This window comes from Pleuronectes platessa, chromosome 14, assembly GCF_947347685.1.
Source record: "Pleuronectes platessa chromosome 14, fPlePla1.1, whole genome shotgun sequence".
Taxonomy (NCBI): domain Eukaryota; kingdom Metazoa; phylum Chordata; class Actinopteri; order Pleuronectiformes; family Pleuronectidae; genus Pleuronectes; species Pleuronectes platessa.
Genome location: NC_070639.1, coordinates 12,927,346 through 12,949,038, shown reverse-complemented (window position 1 = coordinate 12,949,038; position 21,693 = coordinate 12,927,346). Strand labels below are relative to the sequence as shown.

General features: G+C 42.9%; 1 protein-coding gene across 1 annotated transcript in view; it reads right to left on the bottom strand.

The window, feature by feature from the left end:
- Positions 1 to 21,693, bottom strand: part of LOC128456255 (obg-like ATPase 1) — a 45,114-nt gene that overhangs the window by 5,557 nt on the left and 17,864 nt on the right. The window contains exons 5-9 of the mRNA XM_053440349.1: positions 15,820 to 15,995; positions 12,318 to 12,398; positions 11,880 to 11,977; positions 1,847 to 1,987; positions 1,197 to 1,293 (exon numbers count right to left, since the gene is read on the bottom strand). Of these exons, the coding sequence (XP_053296324.1) occupies positions 1,197 to 1,293; positions 1,847 to 1,987; positions 11,880 to 11,977; positions 12,318 to 12,398; positions 15,820 to 15,995 (593 nt within the window). The remainder of the gene's footprint in view (positions 1 to 1,196; positions 1,294 to 1,846; positions 1,988 to 11,879; positions 11,978 to 12,317; positions 12,399 to 15,819; positions 15,996 to 21,693) is intronic.

Genomic DNA, 21,693 nt, shown 5'->3' with positions numbered 1-21,693 from the left:
TTTTTCTGTTAGTGTTATTACGTCTATACCCTTAATGACAGGGATGGGTTTGGAAAAAGTGAAAGACATCTGTTGGTACAAATCACTGTACAATTTAACTGCACATTTAACGGCAGCCTTTGAAATGACCATGCTTCTGAATAAACACCTCTCTGAAAAGTTTCAACACCAACTAAACATTTTAACCTTCATGAAAAGAGGCTATATTGCAGGACATGAGATTGCATTGGTTTGAGCTAGGTGTACCTAATAAACTGCTAACTATGCATATGTCCTCTGAGTAAAGAAGAAATTTGGATTTTAAAGAATTTTACCACAGTATTTGAGATAAGGTTCTCAATTTTATTTTTTCCTTATCAAAATAAGATATTAAACCTATTTTATAAGACGATTTGGAAAAGTTCTTTGAAATTAGCTTTTTTTTTAAATTGTGCACCATGCATTGTAATAGTAATTGAACTATCGAATTAATATACATGATTAAATACACGATACAGTGCGAAAGTTTTTCAAAAAGTAAAATATGCAGTATTAAACCACCTGCACTGGTTTATAACATAAAACTCCCGACTAGTCGAATACCTGATTAAATCTATCTTCTGTTTGCTCAAGAAAACAACAACAACAACACAATGAAAGCATGCAAAGCCAACATCTGTATTGATGTAAGTCCTGCGATCCCGGTGCACAAAGGTCTTGGCGGGCCGCGCTCAGTAAACTGAGACACACAGGGAGGAGGAGCCCCCAGCCAGGCCCACAAACAGTCGAATGAAAAGCGACATCAATTTTGGCACAGACAGCCTCCGTCACACAGATTAGGCAGGCACAATGCACGGGCTCCTTATCTCCAGCGGCAGGAGGAGGGCAGGCAGATCTGCACAGGATGGAAACATTCTCATGGACGTAATGGGCAAAATCAATTGTTGCCCTCCTCAATCAATGTAGCCCCCACTTTCACTGTTCAGCAGCTCACCAGTAATTGAAGTTATCCTTGGCCTGTAATGACTAGCTAAGGCACCACCATGACAAAGTTGAAAGTGTGTGATATCAGTGAGGGTGCCAGCAGGGTGGAACGTGGGACACAGTGTGTATTCCTTTGTGTCCGGTGTGTGTGTGTGTGTGTGTGTGTGTGTATGTGCATGTGGCGCACTCCCCCGCACTCCCATGTACGTTCGCAGCAGCCAGCTGGCTCTTACCCGAACGGTCCATGCACGGACCTCATCTGGTCCGGCAGTGAAGAAGTACTCCAGCTGCAGGGCTGCGTAGCCTGCCTTGATGATCCTGCACAGGGCGCTGGTGGAGACAGAGGATCCAGCTCGAATCAAGGGGTACAAACTGTTTAGGTATTCTTTATCGCCACTGACGCCAAGACAAAGTTCACTTCGGCAGCGAGGCCCCATTCATTCCGATGCAAACTCATTAAGTGAATAAGATGGGTCACTTCGCTTCATGTGAGACATTCAACTCTCCAATGGTTTCTTTGATTAATTACAAAGCGTGTAGACTCATTTAGCATTTTATAAGAATTCAACCCGACGCCTTGTCCTGCGCCGAGAGGGGGAAAAAAAATTCTGCTGTCACAATTTTTCTCTCCATAGAGGTTTTTCACACAGGAACAATAAACCCGAAATGCCCAAGTTATAATTATACCTAGGGATGACAGATGACAGTTAAAAACTTAATTTAGAGGAAAACCCTTTGACTGAGTTGTTCGGTAAGAAGAGGGATCCTTTTCTTTATGATGGTAATTACTCTGCCATTTATTATTCTATCAGCACATGCAATTAAAGGAGTGCATGGAGGACACAGCTGATAATAAGTGTGGGGAGACTGAATGCTAATTAACCTCTGCGTCTTGTGCTCCGTGCAGTGCTTCTGCCTGTCCTCGTCACTGGCGTCCTGGAGCTGGCTCTCCAGGCCGCCGCTGAAGGGGATGACCAAGGCCCCGGGGTCATGACTGTCCACCCACGCCTTGATTTTCACCAGCCTGGGTTTAAAAAAGAAAGAAAAACAGTGTCCACAAGAACTAGTTGAAAGTCTTGATTAACACGAAAGTATTCGTTATCTGCCGGTCGCATGCATATTCATGAGAGCAGCTGAACATATGAGTGTTTGCAGGAGACTGCACTCCAAAGGAGGCTTTCCATCACAGTTTGAGACTTGTTTCCACAGAAGTTTCCAGCTATACATTTGATTTGACTGTTAATTCACATATTAAATGTGCCCTCCATGACTTGTAGATGGAAAATATAAAAAATGAAAGTGCTCACTGTGCAAGATGATTATATATATATTGCAAAAATCATATTTTGTATAGCCATTTCAGTTTAAGATGAAATAACCTCGTTCCATGACTGTTCTAGATATTGCCTGCATCTTAAAAATAAAGAAACAACAAGACAAGGTGCTGCACAATAATTATGGAAAAGATTAACAATGACTTAATTACTAGTAATATTCTCATGGTGCATCTGTAGATTGTATATAATCAGTCAATCAATCAAATTGTATTTTTGTATCCCATATTCACAAATCACAATTTGCCTCATTCACAGTTTAACAATCTTTAAGATACCACATTTAGTTCTCTTGTTTTGTTGTATTTTTTGGCAGAGGTTGTGATCTTTTCTATTGGTATTTTATGTGGAGTTCATCCTCTGTTTATTTTTGATTTAATGAATTGAATTGAACGGAGGGCAGACACAGTCTCTGGGGGTTTTGGATGTGTGACTGATCTAAAGGGAGCACAGGAAAGTGTGTAGCGCTACAGCTCCGCCTCCTGAAGACTGAATAAAAATCAATTCACTGGAAGACAATACTTAGTTTTTTGGAATATATTTGTGGGTTTTAACTGCCTGTTAAGTAAATGGCAACTGTAAGCTGTGAGAAAATGATATCAAAAATACAACACTTAAATGTACTTAGCTGCTTTCCACCACAGTTTACAGCACTAACTGAAATCCTGCTTTTTTTTGTCCAATTTTTATTTAAAAGAAGAAAAGAAAGTTGTTCACCTAATGAGGGTCTTACTGAACATTACCCATAAAGCCACCAGGAGGGCGCCACCCCTTATTACTTATAAACGTCCTGCTCTTAAGTGCCTGTGTTTTCTGTTGTCTTGCAGTCCAGCAGGACACCTGACATTGCAGGACAAAGATATCCTTACACTTAATGGTAACTTGCAGTCAGAACAATATAAAGGGGGTTAAGGCAATTATGAGATTAGCCCCACAAGCTCTCGGGCCGGGATTGGACAGGTTTTAAAGAACAGCTTCACACAAATCCATTTTCACACGCCGGCCCTGACAGAGCTCCTGGGCTGGATTGATTCGAAGGGGTCCCCGTCATTATCTGTAATCCTAGTTTCCTGTTTAAAGCCCATAACAATCAAAGACTGGGAGGGACCCGACCACCTCTGTACCACATCTATTCCAATAACAATGTCACCGCTTTATCATCTACAGCACCATATCACTGCTGCTACCTAATGGTTATCAATATACAACATATGACAGAGGACCGGCTGCAGGAAGATCACAGTTTTGCTTTGATTGGTTGTTTTTCCAAACAAGCCACAGGGTAAATTTCAAAAGCCTCATATGCCAGTCGGTCTGTCTGTTCAGATGCACATCTATTAAACGCCGTAACCTAATATTTCCCTCTCTGCTCACACTACACTGTACACACAGAGCTTGTGTGCGACTGCCGCTGAGCTAAGGTGGCAGCCGATGTCTCACCAACAAAGGACAGGAAAATAAAACACATTTAGTCGAATCCAAAACCCTGAAAACACAGGAGATGGAAGGCGCTCCGAGAGGGGGGAAAAAATCCAATCGGAGATAATAACAGCTGTAGTTTGTCACTTTTAGCAGCACAGCTGTCTATTTGGTGGCACGTTATTTGCATTCCTCAGGTATTGCGTTCTCTACAGGCGGCGGAATAATGATTCACAAATCACTCTCTCCACACCAGTCAAGGGCTGTGATCCTTTGAATAGACCATTGTACCTGAGACTGTAATTGGTGAAGACTTGACAGAGCCGAGCCAAGCTAGCCAAGTAACAAAGAGGCTCTTGGTGGAAGGCTGAGGGATGATTTTAATAATGTGGAGCCGAGACGGAGAACGTGAGCTGCAAATGAGGAAGGGGGGGGGGGGGGGTTCTCAGGGTCCCCGCACTGACTGACACGGGACCAGACCATCACCTTGCACCAGGAACATGAAACTCCCCCTTCTCCCAACTCCAGAAACAAAGCACTGTCAATTAAGAGCTGTGATGCTCCGTCAACATGACTCCCAAAACCGGTCCTGTCAACTTCAGGGCCGCCGCGCTGCAACTTGCATTTATGTCCTCACCAATTATTTGTGTGGATTTTGTTGTAAATTGGGGGAGAATGTATATGTAAAACACGCCGCTGATGTTTCTATCTTGTTTGTATCTTTCTGTCATTCATGCAATTCTACAGCATTCATGTAAATCTTTATTTCGGAGGAATTTGATCAAGGCCTGTTTACAACTGTGCACATTTAATGTTTCTGCTTATTAGCCACGTGTTTCAAGAGAAAAGTGATATCAATCTACAGGCATTTGAGAAATTCTATAGTGAAGATATAAAAATGTTTTGAAAGTCTAAGCTGAACAGAAACATCCATGTGTGTGTGTGTTTGTGTGTGTGTGTGTGTGTGTGTGTGTGTGTGTGTGTGTGTGTGCATGCGTGCGTGCGTGTGAACGTGAGTGTGTCCGCGTCTTGTCAGTCTCCCATTATGTCCCAGCATTAAGTGCACATCTCTCACTGCTCGGTTAATAGAAAGATTCAGCACTTTCTGCTCTTGATATCCCTCTCTGAACAAATGATGCCTGAAATTTTTATTCTTTTTATAATGGAATTCCAATGGCCTTTGCTGCAAATCAACTGGAAATTTTTGCATATCAAGTGGGGAAAATTAAATGTTAACCACGTTTTAATGTGATTAAGGGTGACAGGGACATTATTTCTGCTAATCATTCACCGGCTTGAAGGCTCAAACAAGTCTCAAGGAGCGAGCTGTGTTTGTGCTTTCGCCTGCTGCTCTCAATACAAAGCAAGGGAAATCAAACTTTTGCAAGTACAAAATTATTATTTTATCATTCAGCATAATATTATTGCATGTGTGTTTGTAACACATGAATTAACAGCTGTCATCTTAATTTTTCTAATCTTAAAATTTGACACCTGCTGTATTTACAATGCCTCTAATCTTGAGCACAACGTATTGTGAGAAGACAAAATTAAAAAACAAAAACCCACTGCAGCTTCCACAACAGATTGGCTCTGAATGGAGGTGTCCCACAGGGGCCCACCCTCCGGAGCTATAGTCTATCTGTCTTTTTTTATGTGGGAATCGGGGGGGGGGGGGGGGGATAATTCCTGTGTTTCACATGCCTAAGGCTTCCCTGGGCTTTGTCAGTGCTTTGATCTGCTTAAATGGCTCAGGAGGAGAAAAACAATGGGAGCTTCCGAAGTACAGGGGCAGCTACCTGAGACAATGACCTGGGCCTGCGTCTGACACACATTCATACAGGTTGGCCTTTATTAGGAGTGCTTAGCCCGGTTAAGCCTGTGAAAGGTGGTGCCGTCACCTCCAGCCTGTGTTCCTTTCAGATTGAAATTGAACGCCGAAGAATAATCCACTACCTGCATCCCCTGACAAACCAACAGGTCAGGGAGCCGACACCTGAACCCGAATCACAAACCGTGGCACATCTGTGCATGGCTGGCACAGACTCGGCGAGTAATAAACCCGTGGGTCCCCTCTGTGTTCCTGGTGCCAGGTTGCAGGGACGAGCATGCTTTGGGGGTGAGGAGGCTGTGGCACGCAGAGCGCACAATAACCCCCCCCCCCCCTCCCTCTTTCCTTCCTCCGTGAAGGGAGACAGAAATGAGAGGTATGAGCTCATGGTGGCTTTTGAGGCTGGGAAGTCAGGCTGCTCTGTGGGAAGCTTTTCATCCACCCAGTGGTGAGCTCCTGAGCGACAAGAGTGCAGATGCTCCCTGCTCCCTGCGGCCGTGGCCGGGAGGAATGGCATTACACATCGGTGTCTGAGAGAAGAAAGAGGAGATCTGAAGCACACACACAAACAGACGCACACAAAATCGCCAATATTGTCATCTTCTTTCCGCCTTCAAAGCAATCAGCAGCTTTAATTAAGAGCATCATCTCACATCACACCTCGGATAAACCTCAAGGATGTGCTGGTAACAAGCTCCTTCTTTTTTTTTTTTTAACAAGTTTCTTTTCTTTTTAAAAGAGGAATATTTAGACTTTAAACGTTTGCACATGATGGATAAAACCCAAACAAACACACCATTACATTTTTGGGGGGGGGTTTTACGAGGGCACATTATCATAGCCGTGACTTTGTTTAAGTCGAGAGGGGAGGGTGGTGGTGGGGGGGGAGGCAAACATCAGAAATTCAAACAGTAACCCAGACAAGTACATTCTACATCACCCAAAATAATTCTCTATATGGGGTATCCACTGTCATTTACAGCAGTTGACTGGGCGAGAGAAAATAAGGGGGCTGGGGTAGAGTGGGGGGGGAGTCATCAAGATGTGACAATTGTGACAAGAGCAGGCAAAGTGTAGCGCCGGAGAATGCCACACGGATTTCTCCGTCTCTTCTTTTTTTTTCCAGGATGACAGCTTAATGTCTACCACATGCAATATTTATTCTCATCGTGTGTCAGACTGTCTAGCTGTCCCAGGGAGTACAAAGAATGCCACTTATTAGAATAAAAGTAGAAGGAAGGTAATCAAGGACATATGTAACATCAGCCAATCATGCCCCCCTCCGCGTCCTCCCCCCATTCACAACAGTTCAACAATAATCCTGATAATAAGCATTCAGGAGCTGTATGTGGCTACACTAAATTCATTTATTTGTCTCATTAGAGCTGCCAAGGCTGCAGGCTACTCACCGTGGCACGCATGTGTGTTCGGTCTTAACCTTATCACAAAGATAATAAAAAGCACAGCTCGACAATCAAAATGTGTCATTAGAAGGACTTGAAACTCGCATGTCTTTTTATGTCTGCGATGCCGGGGCCACAGGCTTTACGGGGGGAAACAATTCCCACGGCGCCCCTCGGAAGCAAGCGAGCATGTTGTGCTGCCACAGAGGTGTCTCCATACGTTATGAGCTGCAGGAGACTCACTCAGGCACAGCCACCCTGGGCTCGGACCCGATGAACGAGGGAGAAGTGAGAGTCTGTCTTGGATTTTTGAGGAGCAGAATGATTTCTCGGAAGGTCAATAAAGAAAAAACAAGGGATGGAAAAAGTCTCTGGATTTAGGGTCATTAGTCTCATTATTGTTACACCAGCAGCGCTGAGTCTTGACAACAAAGACAACAGGGTGACGTGTGACATGTCAACAAAGTCCTTTCATTATCTGGACTCGGGACAGTCAATAACCAGGCTAACTGGACCGACAGGACTTTTATTAGCGCCATCTGTTCCAGTTTTACACCACAACCTCTCCTGTTGTTTTCTCTCATCGAGAGCTATAGCTGAAGGCATCCATTAGGAACCACTGTGGCCAGTACGGGTACACATCTTAGCATGGGAAAGTGCTTCTCATGGATCTCACACTGCACAAGGAGAGAGTGGACGAGGCTGAGCACAAAACAAAAACACACACAAAAAAAACAGGGCGCAAGCGATCGTACATCTCCCACAGCACTTTGAAAAGTGAACTCCCTCGATGGTAGTTCCTAAAATCTTGGATGGAGCCAGTGGTTTTGCACTCAATAAAGTTTCAGCTTAGTGTTTATTGGAATTATGGTTTGGAGTAGCTGGAGTGGGCTGCAGTGACTACTTTCATGGAGTGGCTTTCAGTGAGTCACAGTAAACCCCTCCACCACCACCACCAGCAGCCCCTCCACCTCAGTTGTTTACCCCCTCCGTCTCCAAGTGTTGATGGGTACGACTCAAAGAAGGCCGTTTGTCAAAATGATCACACAACAACAACGGGGCATGCTTAACTTATTACTGGGGTTCTTCAAAACAAAAACATGAATTTAACAAAATACGTGTCAACACCAAAGCGGTGCAGATGAAGGATCTGTTTCCCCATGTGTTTCTGTGTAAGCAGGTCTGAAGCTCTGCAGACACGAGGGTCCGCAAGTGCGACAGTGGAAAATCATGCCAGGGCTTCCTCTGATTTAATTGTCAAAGCTCCTCCTACAGGCCAAATGAAGTATCAGACTCACAACGAGACATTTCCCTGCTGTTCTCCTCCCTGAGTGACCGTGGCTGGATTTCCTTTTCCAAACATGTCACCTCCCGCCCACCCGAAGCATTACTCTCTAAAAAACAGAGGTATTACAAATCATTTCCTACAACTGCTGAGTTTTCAGCGAATGTTACTTAAGGGGAAGTAAACTGTGTTCACAAACAACATTGTTGGATCAATTCATTCGGGATTTTTATCTTTTAACCGATTTTTTGAGAATTGGACAAAAATACAATATTTCCAGCCCTCTCCTTTTACCTTTTAACAAATGACTTTCCTCAGAAATCAGACACAGGTAAGTGTTCTGATAACATGCTTTCCATAAACAAGGTGTCTTTGAACTTTAGAGTCATGGATATGTTCTATGTATTATATTATATTTATCTTTTTTTTATACTTTCACATGATCTCCTGTCATCCTCATCCTGACGATCTGCTGCTGTAATGAGTCAGGATGAGTTTATAAGAATGTTTTTTGCAGTACAGAATTAATGAATCACAAATCAACTTTACTATTTGACTTTTTTACTTATGTATTTACCTGAATTATACCAAAACAAAAATACCTTATCTCACATAGTCTGAGAGGCAAATAATTCATATATATATATATCATAGAGACAAATTAATAAATAAGTTTGAATGAAAGTAATATAGCTGTACCTATATTAATACATTCCTATATATAAATATATATATATATAGAGAGAGAGAGAGAGCGAGAGAGAGAAGCCTCAAGCAAAGATAACCTGCAGTTCTTACACTCACCAGGAGAATGCACACCGCAGAGGCACTCACAGACAGGTCACACTTGCTAGTTTCCTTAAAGGTCAACACATCTACTTAAGAGGCACCAATTTACTTTAATAGACATTGTCCAAAAGAAGAGAAAAATATCAGGAGAGAAATATCAGGGAAAGAACTGACAAGAAAGAAAAACATCACTGCATATCTGGAGGATTCTCAGCCGTGTTTCTTGCCTTTACAACATGTGACTGCTCCTCATTCTCTTGAATAAATATTCAATATAAATTCAAATAAATTCAACTCAATAAATTCAAAATAAAGAGTGATAATGATGATGGGGGCAACATGCTTGATAAGCAACTCTCTTGAACGAGTGAAAACATGCTAACGCTGGGCAGGCTGCAGCCCCCACATCATCACCAGTGTCCTAATGACCCTCTCTCACACACAAACTACGGCATGTGACCAAGTCTTCCAGGCAGCTCACTGACGCCGGGGGAAAGAGGAGAAAGCCTCTCGATAGACTCTTGTAGATGCCATTCCCTATCATGCAATGCCTCTCAGTAATAAACACATGACAAATGCAGCCTTAATCATTTTTTACGAGCGGGGATGTGCAGGGGGCAGTGCATGGCTGGAGGGGAGAGGGGAGCGGTGAGCAGCAGGCGGCCCCATCCGCACAGAGGAGAGGGCTGTGTGGTAAAGTCTCCTCTGGAACATCACTCGGCCCGAGTCCCTTTGATCTGCACACCGCAATTACGCCAGCATCCAAATGAGCATGGAGTCGCCTCTGAAACAGACTTCAAACATGCACATGTACGCATTCTCATACACATACACTGTATAGGATTGGAGCCATGTGCTCCTCTCAACAGTAAATGATGTACTGTCTCCAGCAGAGAACCTGGGGATGAAAGGAGGCCTTGCTCCTCGTCTGATCCCTCCATTAATGATGGCTTGCTAAAGCTAATACTGTGTATTCTTGTCTAAACAAGGGCAGCCTGGTATGTGGCTCCCACACTCCAAAGAGGATGATCTTGGTTAACAATAAACAGTTTTTCGCAGGCTCAAAAAGTCTGATACAACTACTGTTGTTGCCCATGTGTGTCTCTGTAGCCTGCTATTAAGTGTCTGTAATAAAAAAACACAATAACCTTCAAAGAGGAGAACCCCACAAATCATATTGGGTAAAGAATGTTGCTAGAATAAACAACACTAACCTACTGTCTGACTGGCAGCATGCACTCGACAACACACAGCAAATATATAACAACAACAAAAGTGAAACTGTGAAATGGCCTGACTGCTGTGTCCTGAGAGACACAGATAAAATTGGCTTATTTGCCTCATGGGATTCGCCATCTTTCCCGACGCACATTAAAGCTGAGATTGCAATTTGTCTTGCTGTTTGCTTTGAATAGACCTTAACCGTATCATCATCTCAACTGTGGCGGTGGAAAAACACGGGAGCATGGCGACAGCCAAATGGCAGTCTGGCGTCTCTGCTGCAGACTAGCTGCCATTAGGTCTGAGAGCAGCATTTATTGTACAATTAGGGCCAACTAGATCTACCTGTAATCATCTCCATACAGGTGTGAGCTCCTCTCCGGACAAGGGAAGTGACTCATCACTTGTCAAACATCAACACTTTGATGTCGGCATTGTTCACCGGGGAGCCCTCAGGACACCTGAGCACTACTGTTTGCCTGCTTTAAAAAAACGCACTCAGATTTATTGCATTTCAGACAGTTAAAAATCACACACACACACACTGAACATGGAGAAAGAAAAAAAATCCTCTCTTCCTACTGATGACGGATGTTCCACATACCATGAATCATTTGATTTACGACTTCTCTCCCTCCTCCCCTCTGTCTGACAGTCATACTTTCGTGTCAGGAACATTTTAACAAACAGTCTTGGGTAAACAACTCCTCCTTGTAATACAATGCTGCCAGGCAAACCACTAAAAACAAATTTTGGAAGAACTGACACCACAAGCCTAGAGGGCAATTGGAAAAGTGGGATAACAATCCACAAGTTGGTGTTATTGACAAAACGGCAGTAGTGTGGAAAAGTAGCCCTTTCAGAAGTAATGGACGTCTAACACCAGCCTTCCAGATCACCGCTCACTGGGGCTAGATGACATTACTTTTAAAAATGTGGAGGATCATAGCGCCACAAGAAGATGTGTCTATTAGTGCATTAAAGGTAATTCTCAGTGAGTTCAGGCCGCAAAGCAAAAAGTACAAATCCCTGTTTATTTGTAGCACAGAGCAAAACACACAGCTGAGTACAAGCCTGAGTTGTCATCGTGAACTGCGGGAATGTTACGGCTGCAAAACAATTTCAGAAAATATTTAAGGAGCAATTTTTTTTTCTGTCTCCACACGATTTTAATTATAAGTTTGGCTTTGAAAGTACATATGTTTATTTAAGTTTGTCATCTAAGGCCCTTGCTCTTTAATATTGTATGGAAATGAGAAGTTTTGATGGAAAATTGAGACCATATGCTTGCATGTGCTTAATGAACTGCAGGGTCTGGAGGCTGCTCGGGGGTTTGCAGGGGCTGGATGTTGTGTTGGGGTTTACTCATGTGCCACCTCCAGGCGGATCCTCTCGCAAGGATATGACCCTCTCTGTCAGCGTGAGACCACAGTCAGTAGATCAACTGACACTCCCACACTTCTCACACCCCGGCACATGCATATATGCAGAGGCATGCACACATGCTTTTTAGAGCTGCAATGCAGATTCAATGAAAGTTTGTAGGAATCGATGTATGCAAGTTGAGGAAAAGCTCTGCGGAAATGATTAGTGGATGCAGTGAGGTGCCTCCAGAACACCTTTGAGGCACTTACCATTTGTTCTTTCTCCTGATGTAGTCTTTCTCAGAGAGGTTAACAAGGTAAATCATTGGTTTGGATGTCAAAAACAAGTATTTGTTCAACACATCGATCTGCGATCAAGACAGACAGGGCATGAACTGAGAGTCCAAACTTTTCCAAAGGAGCCTTTGAGGACAGCACAGACTTCAGGTCTGGTGTTTTAGCCTCAGTGGGGAGCGACTATAAAGCCTTCAAATTGAGATCAGCACTGAAAGATGTCATTAGCTTGCAAAAAGGTCATGTCAAAATACAAACAACACAAGACATATAAACAAGTGAGTTGCATAAAAGACATGTTGCTCAAGAGGCAGAAAAGAGAGGGGGAAGCAGTTGTACTTCTTTTCAGTTTGGATAAAATTACTTACTAGATAAATCATATTAATAGATTTGACTTTAACATGAAAGGCTTACCTCGTTGTCGTTCCAATCCGGATAGTAGCGGACATGTTTCTTTTCATCCACTACCCAGCTCTTGATTTTGCACATAACGTCCTGTTTGGGGTTAAAAGAGAATGAACAAGAAAACCATTAAAGGAGATGAAAAAGAATATAAACCCAGCAGGGTATGGGGTAATTATTTCCTAAATGCATGGCATCCTGATGCCAAAATGAACAATGGCTGTGCTCGCATTCAAGCAGGAGTGGTCTGGCTTTGACGGGGGAGAGCGTGCGCGAGACCCCCTTCCCTCCTTTAAATCATGACAAAATGCCTTCTGGGGTGTCTCAGTTTAACACATCAATATTCCATCGGGACTGTTTAATGAAAAGGACGGAGTGAGAGAGAGACTAAATTGGAAAGAGCGGGGAAACTAATTGGAAGTTGGTTAGTTAGGTGTAAATTATTGGGCCTTCCTCAGGCACTTTGCAGAACGGCAGTCATACTGGATAAGCACTAGCGAGGAGCCGAACAAATTATTAAACGCTTCCTCTGGAGAAAATATTGAGCATTTCCAGCGATGTATGTTGCATTCATTTCCGAGGTACTTGTGGGTTGAGACCACAGGCAAGACTGGGCCTCGACAGGATCTGGAAGCGGAAAAGGGCGGGAAAAAAGGGTGGGAGGTAGTTATAAAATTTGTAATAAAGAAATTGAGCCCATTATTGTTGATCCAGCCCCACAGAAATTAGCGGAACACATTCTTTTTGTTCCTGTCAACTTGACCTCCCCCTTCATATAAAAACTCCCCCACCCCCTGCAACACTCCCCCTACCTCCTTTTCCCTCCCCAAACCCTTGCAGCACTTCACAATCATACTCCCTTTTGAAAGAACTGAGGAAAAAATCCTGCCAGAGCCTCAATTACACAATGGCAGAAAAAGCTCCACACACTGACCCCCAGCCAGCTGCATTCACTCTCTGCACATCTCTCTCCACAGGAATTCTAAAGGCCTTTTAGTCAGGCAGCCAGAGTGCAGCCAGCGGGAGAGAGCGCAGGAAGGGCTGCATACACTCCGCCCGCGCCGGCCCAAGTCTTCACAGAGAGATTAATCATCTGTGAAATGGAAACAGCAAACGGCCGGTGACACAGGCCGAACCCGCTCCAGGTTTCCCTCATCAGCTCGCAGCCGCCGTGCAGCGTTCCTCTAACAGGCAGGTGTTAATAAAAGGCATATAGGTCCCACAGGGGTCAAACACATACGCCTGCCACCATGAAGCGCCGCTGGTGGGCCGGCTTCTTATTATTGTTTTGCGAGGATAGGGATTTTGAGGATTCATACGGACAAAGGCGATGAAACAGTGTTCTTGTAAACACAGCACCAGCAAAATGGATTTGAATTTTCATAAACAATGCATATCTATGTAACACTATGCTCCGGCAGAAAATGTAATCAGTGTAAAATTTGAAATGAAATATAAAGCACCTCTTTAATTCGAAGAGTATTTTAAAAATAAATCAAAAATTCTGGATTTGGCTGTTAAAATCTGAAAATCATATTTTCTTCATATCTGCAACTGTGAGCTCATTCTGCAGCAGAGAGCAAGTGCAACTCAAACCAAATATAAACTTTGGTTTTGTTCTTTTTAATTAGCTGTACCCACTTCCCAACAGACAACCTAAATTATACATTTTAGATTACAATGTTAAAGTATAATTCAGTAATAATACATATAGTGATTTTGTAATTTTTATATTATTTCTATATCTTTCTATATCTAAATATGTAGTGCATTTCCTACTTACCCTACATTTATATGGCAGACTTGTTTCAAGACTTGATGAACCCAGGCAAAAAATGTTGACATGTAGTTTTAGTCTTATTTGATTTTCACTGTCACAGATAGGACAATATGTGTTTGATCTAATCTGTCTCAAATAGTCACTGTCATTTCGAATTGTAACAGATTTATGTATATGTGATAAGAACCAGAATACTAAATTATGAAGTAAGTTTCCCTCTCAACTTAATGTCAATATATTGTATTTATAAAATCTACTACAAACAGGATAAAGCTATATTTGCTCATGGAATTTAAAGTCAACATAGAATCCCATAGGGCTCCAGTGTGATCTTATTTCAAATTACTTAGGGAAGTATTCACAATGTGAATAATTGCAGAAAATAATTTTCATATCATAACGTGGCTATATACCAAATAAACTGCAAGCACGTTGTTTCTTTCTGCACATAGATGCATAGAGTTAGATGTGTATACAGAAGACATAAATATGTGTATACACACACACACACACACACACACACACACACACACACACACACACACACACACACACACACACACACACACACACACACACACACACACACACACACACACACACACACACACACACACACACACACACACACACACACACACACACACACACACACACACACACACATCTAAAAGCTTGGTGCAGCCTCTGATAAGTGCCATTCTTTGCCATTTAAAGAGATCTTCTATAGATCCTCAGTCACCGACGTGTGCACAACCTTTGACAAGTAATGTAGATCATTTTTATTCATTGCCTAAAATTGTTAGCAATTATGTGCGTAAACGGCCACCTGCCTTGTCTGAATGGCTCCTGTCTGTGGGGCTACAGGGGTGTGGGGAGGTGCTGTTGGCTGGAAAGGACGGAGGAGGGGGGGGGGGGGGGGGGGACCCAGCCAGGCAAGGGGCCTCTACAGCAGGTGAAATAGCCCCTCTCGTTAGCGTAATGAGTGGTCAGAGCCTCGGCGTGTTGGGGCCTGAAATTGGGCAAACCGCTCCCAGTGAAAGGCCGGATCCCCTCGCACGCGGGCCCATCTCATCCCGCTCCGGTGAGGGACGGGCATCGTGAGACATTTACAGCCAAATCATCGCTAAAGTTGGGTGCTGAGCCTCATTACCTTAACAATACGGCCACCCGAACGTGTGGTTCATCAGCATAAATCTGACAGCCAGTATATGGATTTTCTTCTTTCTCTGATCCTACCCTGCGGTTTTTTTTTTTTTTTGCTCTGCACCTCATATGACCGAGGCTCCCCTGTCAAAGAGTATTCTAAACATTGACGGTATTCATAGCGAGGTATAGGAATACGTGTCACCCTCTGTTTGGCCTTACACCATTTCCCGAACTGCTGTAGGTGTATGAGCATTGAGCAAGAGCGGTGCCATGATTTGAGTATTACTTTAGATGTAAAGAGCTGTGTGGAAACACTTTCATTAGCCCTGTGCTGCGACCCAGGGTCAGCAGCTGAATAAGTAACTCTCTATTAATGATTTCTACAGCAGAAAACCCCTGACCTCTGATCACTTTCAATCTCAGAGAGGGAAAAATGGGGCAGGGGGAGGGGTGAGACATATTGGAGGGAGATTAAAAAAAAACACACGTTTTTTTTTTTCCTCTCCTTGGCCGTGTGTGTGGGAGGGTTATTATTTGTGCCTTGCTGTGAGGGAGAGCAAAGGGCCTGCTGGGACATTGACTCACATATTCTGGTTTGAGTTTCTTGTCAACGCCTCTAATGGCAGTCTTCTCCAGCTTGTCAATAACAGGGCCGATCATCTCTTCATCCTTCAGCCTCAGCTCCTCGTGGATGATCTCCATGTCCCTCACTGGGTCCACTGTCCCCTCAACATGGATGATATCCTCGTCCTCAAAAGCACCTGCGGCGACAGGACACAACACGGCTTCACATGAACACAATGAGTGACACGGACTTCTCGAGATCGATCGTGCAACTATTAGATTTAGTTCAGTAAACCATTAGCTTTAGAGAATGAAAAAAAGAAAAAAAAATATGTTTAAAGAGGCACAGTGGGGGGGGGGGGGGGGGTTCACAGGAGAGTCATAACAAATGCAATAAAATATTCAGGATTATATTTAAAACTTCTTTAAGTCTCTGAACTGTAAGAAACCACTTTACAGTGTCAAAGTCAGTTCGACCTAAACTGTCTTTAAGTGCAACAGAACCGGCTTCTCTGTCAAGTCTGCACCACAGCCTTAAAACTATTAGTTATTCTGTTCGAAAATATGAGAAATAAACAAAGGAGAGTATAATTTAACAGAAAAATGTCCACAAACATAAATGACAGAGGACAGTCTTCCACTAATCGTTTGCATCACCGCTGTAGCTGTGCTGGTGATTAGGTAATGAGGCTCTGAAGCAGACCATCAGGATTCTCCAGCAGCGTTCAGGGGGAAGGGGGGGGGGGGTGGTGCTGTACATCTGTCACATGAGTGACAGCTTTTCACATCACCAGTGGCAAGTATAGTGGACGCTCCCCCTGAATGTTATTCTCGTGCTTTCTTTGATTTACAACTCATAACAATTTGTGAACCATTTGTTTTGTAATATTAAATAAATTCTGTTAAGAGTAGTAATGCTCCAGGATAAAACATGTAACACATTCAATAGATTATATTCCCTACAATAAAATTTGTTGTCAGAAAAATTAGCTTGCAAGGACATGTTAATATTATTACATCATTGGATTATTATACTAAGTGAGTAAGAACCAAGTTGTAGCAGACCAATTGAGAACGTTTCAACTATTTCATAAACCTACCAGCTGCAACTTTAAAGATCCAGTGTGTTGGATTTAGGGAGGAAGAATACAATATTCATAATTGTTTGAAAATGTTTTTCATTACAGTGGTAGAGGGATTCTGCATGGGAGCTATAGCAGCTCTTCTGTGGGATGGGACCACTTTTTGCTCCCCACACGCAGCAATGAGCCCTGGGTATTTCTTAATCTATTAAGTGTCTTGTAACTACGTCTATAAATGTAGTGGACTAAAAAGTACAACATTTTCATGTAGTGGAGTAGAATGGTTTCAAGTGGAAATACTCACATTAAGCACAAGTAGGCCTAACTCAAATGTATACTTAAGTACAACCACTGGAGCATCTTCACTCTAGATTTATGTAAACCCTGTTTTGGAATATACTGACACACTTTTCAGTCAACAACAGTGATTTAAGGGCCATGGAGTATCACACTGGGGCATAATGGGAATGCCATCTCCTTCAACAGGGAAGTGGATGTCAGGCAAATGATAACTTGGCTTTAAGTATTGCTGTGCTGAGGGACACAATGTTTGGAATGCGCATGGTGGAGTCACTAAAAGTTATCAACAATCCACACTCATGCGTTGACACCCGAGTGTGTGACGGGCTGCTGACAGGTGAGGGCCTGCGAGGCACTGACGTCACCGCAGTGATCCACATTACTCATCACGCCTGTCGCATCATCTCTCAACAAGTTCTGACGGTGATACACGTAGAAAATATTAATGAGTCAGATAGCTGTGCGTAGTCGACATGATGCACAGCAGCATTACTAATATGCAGGCGACTGTTTGTAGAGCTGCATCACGTGTGACGTGTGACGGCAGCTCAATAGAAAGAGGGTTTGAAAAGCAGTAAAGTTGTCTACTGCCACTCAACTAATCCGATCAATGCAACAACTTTTTGTAGTTTTTCTTGGACACCAGAGGACCAATCTTAATGACTAACATGATCCCCTGACGTTTGCTCTAGAGCCCGCCCAACTGTTCTCATCCGGGATTTAGAGTCAAAGGTCTCAACAACCATTGAAATGGTTGCCATGAAATCTGGATCAGACCATTAACTGTATATAAAAATGTACGATGCGTCTCCACTTCCTCCCACTATCCAGAAATTAAGCTAAAATGTCCTGGGTACGAATGCTGACATGCATAATGGTTAGGGGCCAGAGCAGGTGGTGAAGTCCCATTGATACAAACAAAACCAAAGAAGAAGAATTTACACTTGAATATATAACAATGTGATTTCTTGGTGGTGTACTTCCTACTTTGACTTTTGAGTTTAGCCCATGTCCCATCAACTAACATTGAGGAAGTGGGGTATATGATCTCTAATGCAGCCTGTCACCAGGTGGCAATGGAGATGCTTTGGCTTCACTTTTCGGGATCATTCATGTCGTCCATCTTTATGGTGCAGACATATTCAAATTCATACTAGATACTAGATAATCTAGAGGTTAAATCATAATGACATAGTAATATGTTGCATGTTAAACATCACACCCGCTAAACTTCACCATATCAATATTTTCATTGCAAGCTTGTTAGCATGCTAACCTTGAATTTAGCTGCTAGCATGTTTGCCGACTCTTAAGCTTGTTCACAATCAGTTCCCCTGAGACCAGCTCTACGTGTTTTTAAATTGTTAGGGACACCGAATCGTAAACTGATCAGTAATCCGGCACGTCCACATGACATCATATCTTGTTTCTGGATTAAGAAGGGACAAAAGTACCTGATTTCTAATGGAACTAAACTACAGTGCTTTCACAATCTACATCATACATCAACAGCAGACAACCAGAAGTCCTACACCAGCGGCTCTATTACTCATGCGAGTCAACAGAAGCTGTAGACTTTTGTGCAAGCTGTCATCCTGCGCGTTGTCCTCATGGTGAAATGAACTTATCCAATTACTCTTTGCCTAATCAGGCTGTTTTGGTTCCTCTCCTCTTGCAGAGGTACTCCACAGTATAAACAGTTCACTTACGCACCACAGAAAGGGGCTAATCAGTGGAATTATTGTTTTGCTGCTCCAATTTACCAGTCCCCTGTTCGGCACTGATTGGAATGAAAATTTGCTATTGTGTCTGCTTGAGCTCAGAACATATAATGCAACGAAATAATTTTGCTAGCCGCAGGAGTATACATACATTATAAACAATAACGATGTACAGTTCTGATACACAATGGAAAATGCATGAGTCTGTTGTAAAATTGAGTTTATATTAATTAGGAGCAAAGAGGTTTGAAACAGGTTCCCATGGTTAATAAACCACTAATGATTGGTATAAATCACTGCTGATGAAAGCGTTGGAAACCACGATATGAAAATAGTTCCTGAAAAACATTTTTTACTCTCTGAAAATATAATCAACAGTTTCTGACCATTGTTATGTGTTCTAACAAAAAAAACAGAAGCAGCAGTAGCAGCTGATCACTCACTATTTAGTTATCAGCTGACACTCCTCTTTGACTGCCACATATTCCAAGGTAATTTGCTTTAATTAATTTTGCCTAATTTAACATTCACATCGACTTCACTCCCCCCCCCACCCCCCCAGCCCCATTCAGGGCTTAGAGCTGGAGAACAAATGCACACAGAGAAAGAGAGGAGAGAAATCTGAGGGGCAATCTCCACAATTAGTCTTTTAACAACTGGGCCCGGGTCAGGCTCTGTGGAGACAGCGCTTACGGGGCCGCAGAGCAACACAAAGCTACACGCAATACAGTAAAACACACAATAAAACGGGACCAGAAAGAGGTTGGAAAGGCCCCGTCTCAGGAGTCAGGTCTGTCTCTCGATGTACATGCTGCTGCTTCATCTCAAATCGTGTATGTTTTAAAGACTTTATTAACAGGTGCTCCTTTATTGAGAGAACAAAAGGATTAGTCTGTAGAGGGTGAGTGGTGTTCAATGGCCTGATTAGGGATCAGGCTAAGCTCTAAAATTATGGACTTACAGCGGCACTGCAGGATGGTGTAGCCTGAGAAGATAAAACTCATATATTATATTTAAAAATGAATAAGAACAAAGATAAGAAGATGTATCAGGTACTTTGTTCATGTTTTTACTTTTACCCCAGCATGCAAGCTTCTCTGCATCTCAGGAATATTTCTAATTAGCTTTCCAGTAAGAATACATCTAAAAGCCCCAAAAGCGTGCTCCTGCTAGCTTATATCATTACAGTTCTGTCAGGTACACAGACAAGGCAGTCATCTGAGTCAACTCGAGATCAATACTGATTGAGCTGCTTTCTCTGATGTTGCTACCTGGGAGGATATGTGGTCAACATAATTCAGTTAAATTACAGTATTCATTGACTTCGTACTTCCTGTGCATGTTTTCACATGCAAGATGGGTAAGAGCACATCTAAAGAACGTGCATTCCTCACACTGCTTTTAAAATGTTCATGCAAAGTCAGTGCCGCAATTCTCCTGGTATTCAGAGCAGTAAAAGCTATTTTATGGGTCTGTCAGGAAAAGCACATTATGGATGTCTTCCCAGCATAAAAACACTGGCAATGCACACAAGGGTATTTATGTTCATTCAGGGAATATCTTCTTGACATTCATTTTTTGGGATACATGAAATCAACAGCAATTTGTCGTGCGCTGACAGAGATTGCAGCATAATCAGTCTTTGCATATATCTATGGTGGGTTTGAGCCCTTCAGAGACTCAGCCGTGTTCTCTCCATGATCCCATCATTCGTGATAGATCCCCGTGAAATGATGTTAAAATCAGTACCTCACAAAGTGTCTGTGTAATCTGCTGCCGGCCGTGGTGTCTCACACCAGACTAAGTATTAAAGGTGCATCTTATGTGTAGTGTCACTGGCTGAAAAACAGGCAGGGTAGGGAAAAGCCGTTCAGACAAGTCAGTTGTGGGAAAAGTGAATGTGCAGGTGACGCTTCGGTTTTCACGAGGTCAGACAGAAAACAACAGTGTTAATTCCCTTATCATTAGCTTAACCTCTGTCATTGCATTTATTTTGTTAAACTGCGGCGCATGAGAGTGCCGTGATTGAAAGGAACTGTCACATGCACACCTCTGTTGTCCCACATCATTCAGCGAACAAACCTTTTTAGATCCTTAACTACTATAGTGCTGCTGATTGCACAGGCACCAGCAATTTCCTAACCAACCGCCACCTGAACAATGATGTGTTCAGCTTTCAGGCCCTCCAGCCTTTCAAAGGTGAATCATTTCACAGTTTGGAACGAGATCTCCATAGCAACTCCTCTTTGAAGGGTTTAGAATCACCATCCAATAATTCTATGATCATCGGGCCTTGCCATTCCCAGTGGTTCTTTTCACAGCGGACAGGCAAGGGGGGCATGAGGAGGAAGCAGGCAGATTCTACAGTCTATTTCAGGCAATTCATCTTGCAGCCCCATTAGAATTCAAAATATTGCGACCTTCAATCACCAGGCATGTTATCTGGGGCCGTGGCGATCTCCAGTCAAGATGGGTAGACATTTTGCTCTAATCATCCATGATGAGTGGAGGCTGACAAAAACGCTTCATTCTCGCTGAAGCAAAATGCTCATTTAAATGCTGTGACAGCACCTCGACACAGGCCGGGAACACACAAAAGAAGGACGGTCCCTGTGCAGCTGAATGAGCAAGGTTTAGAATCGCTATATTGGTTAAAACAACACAAGTGACATAAACAAGGAAGCACATACAAGACAGCAGCTTATTTTTTTCTGATTTAATTATTAGGCAATTGTTATTTTTACTTACAAAGACACAAGGACGGCAGATGTTACGACCCTATATAAGATATA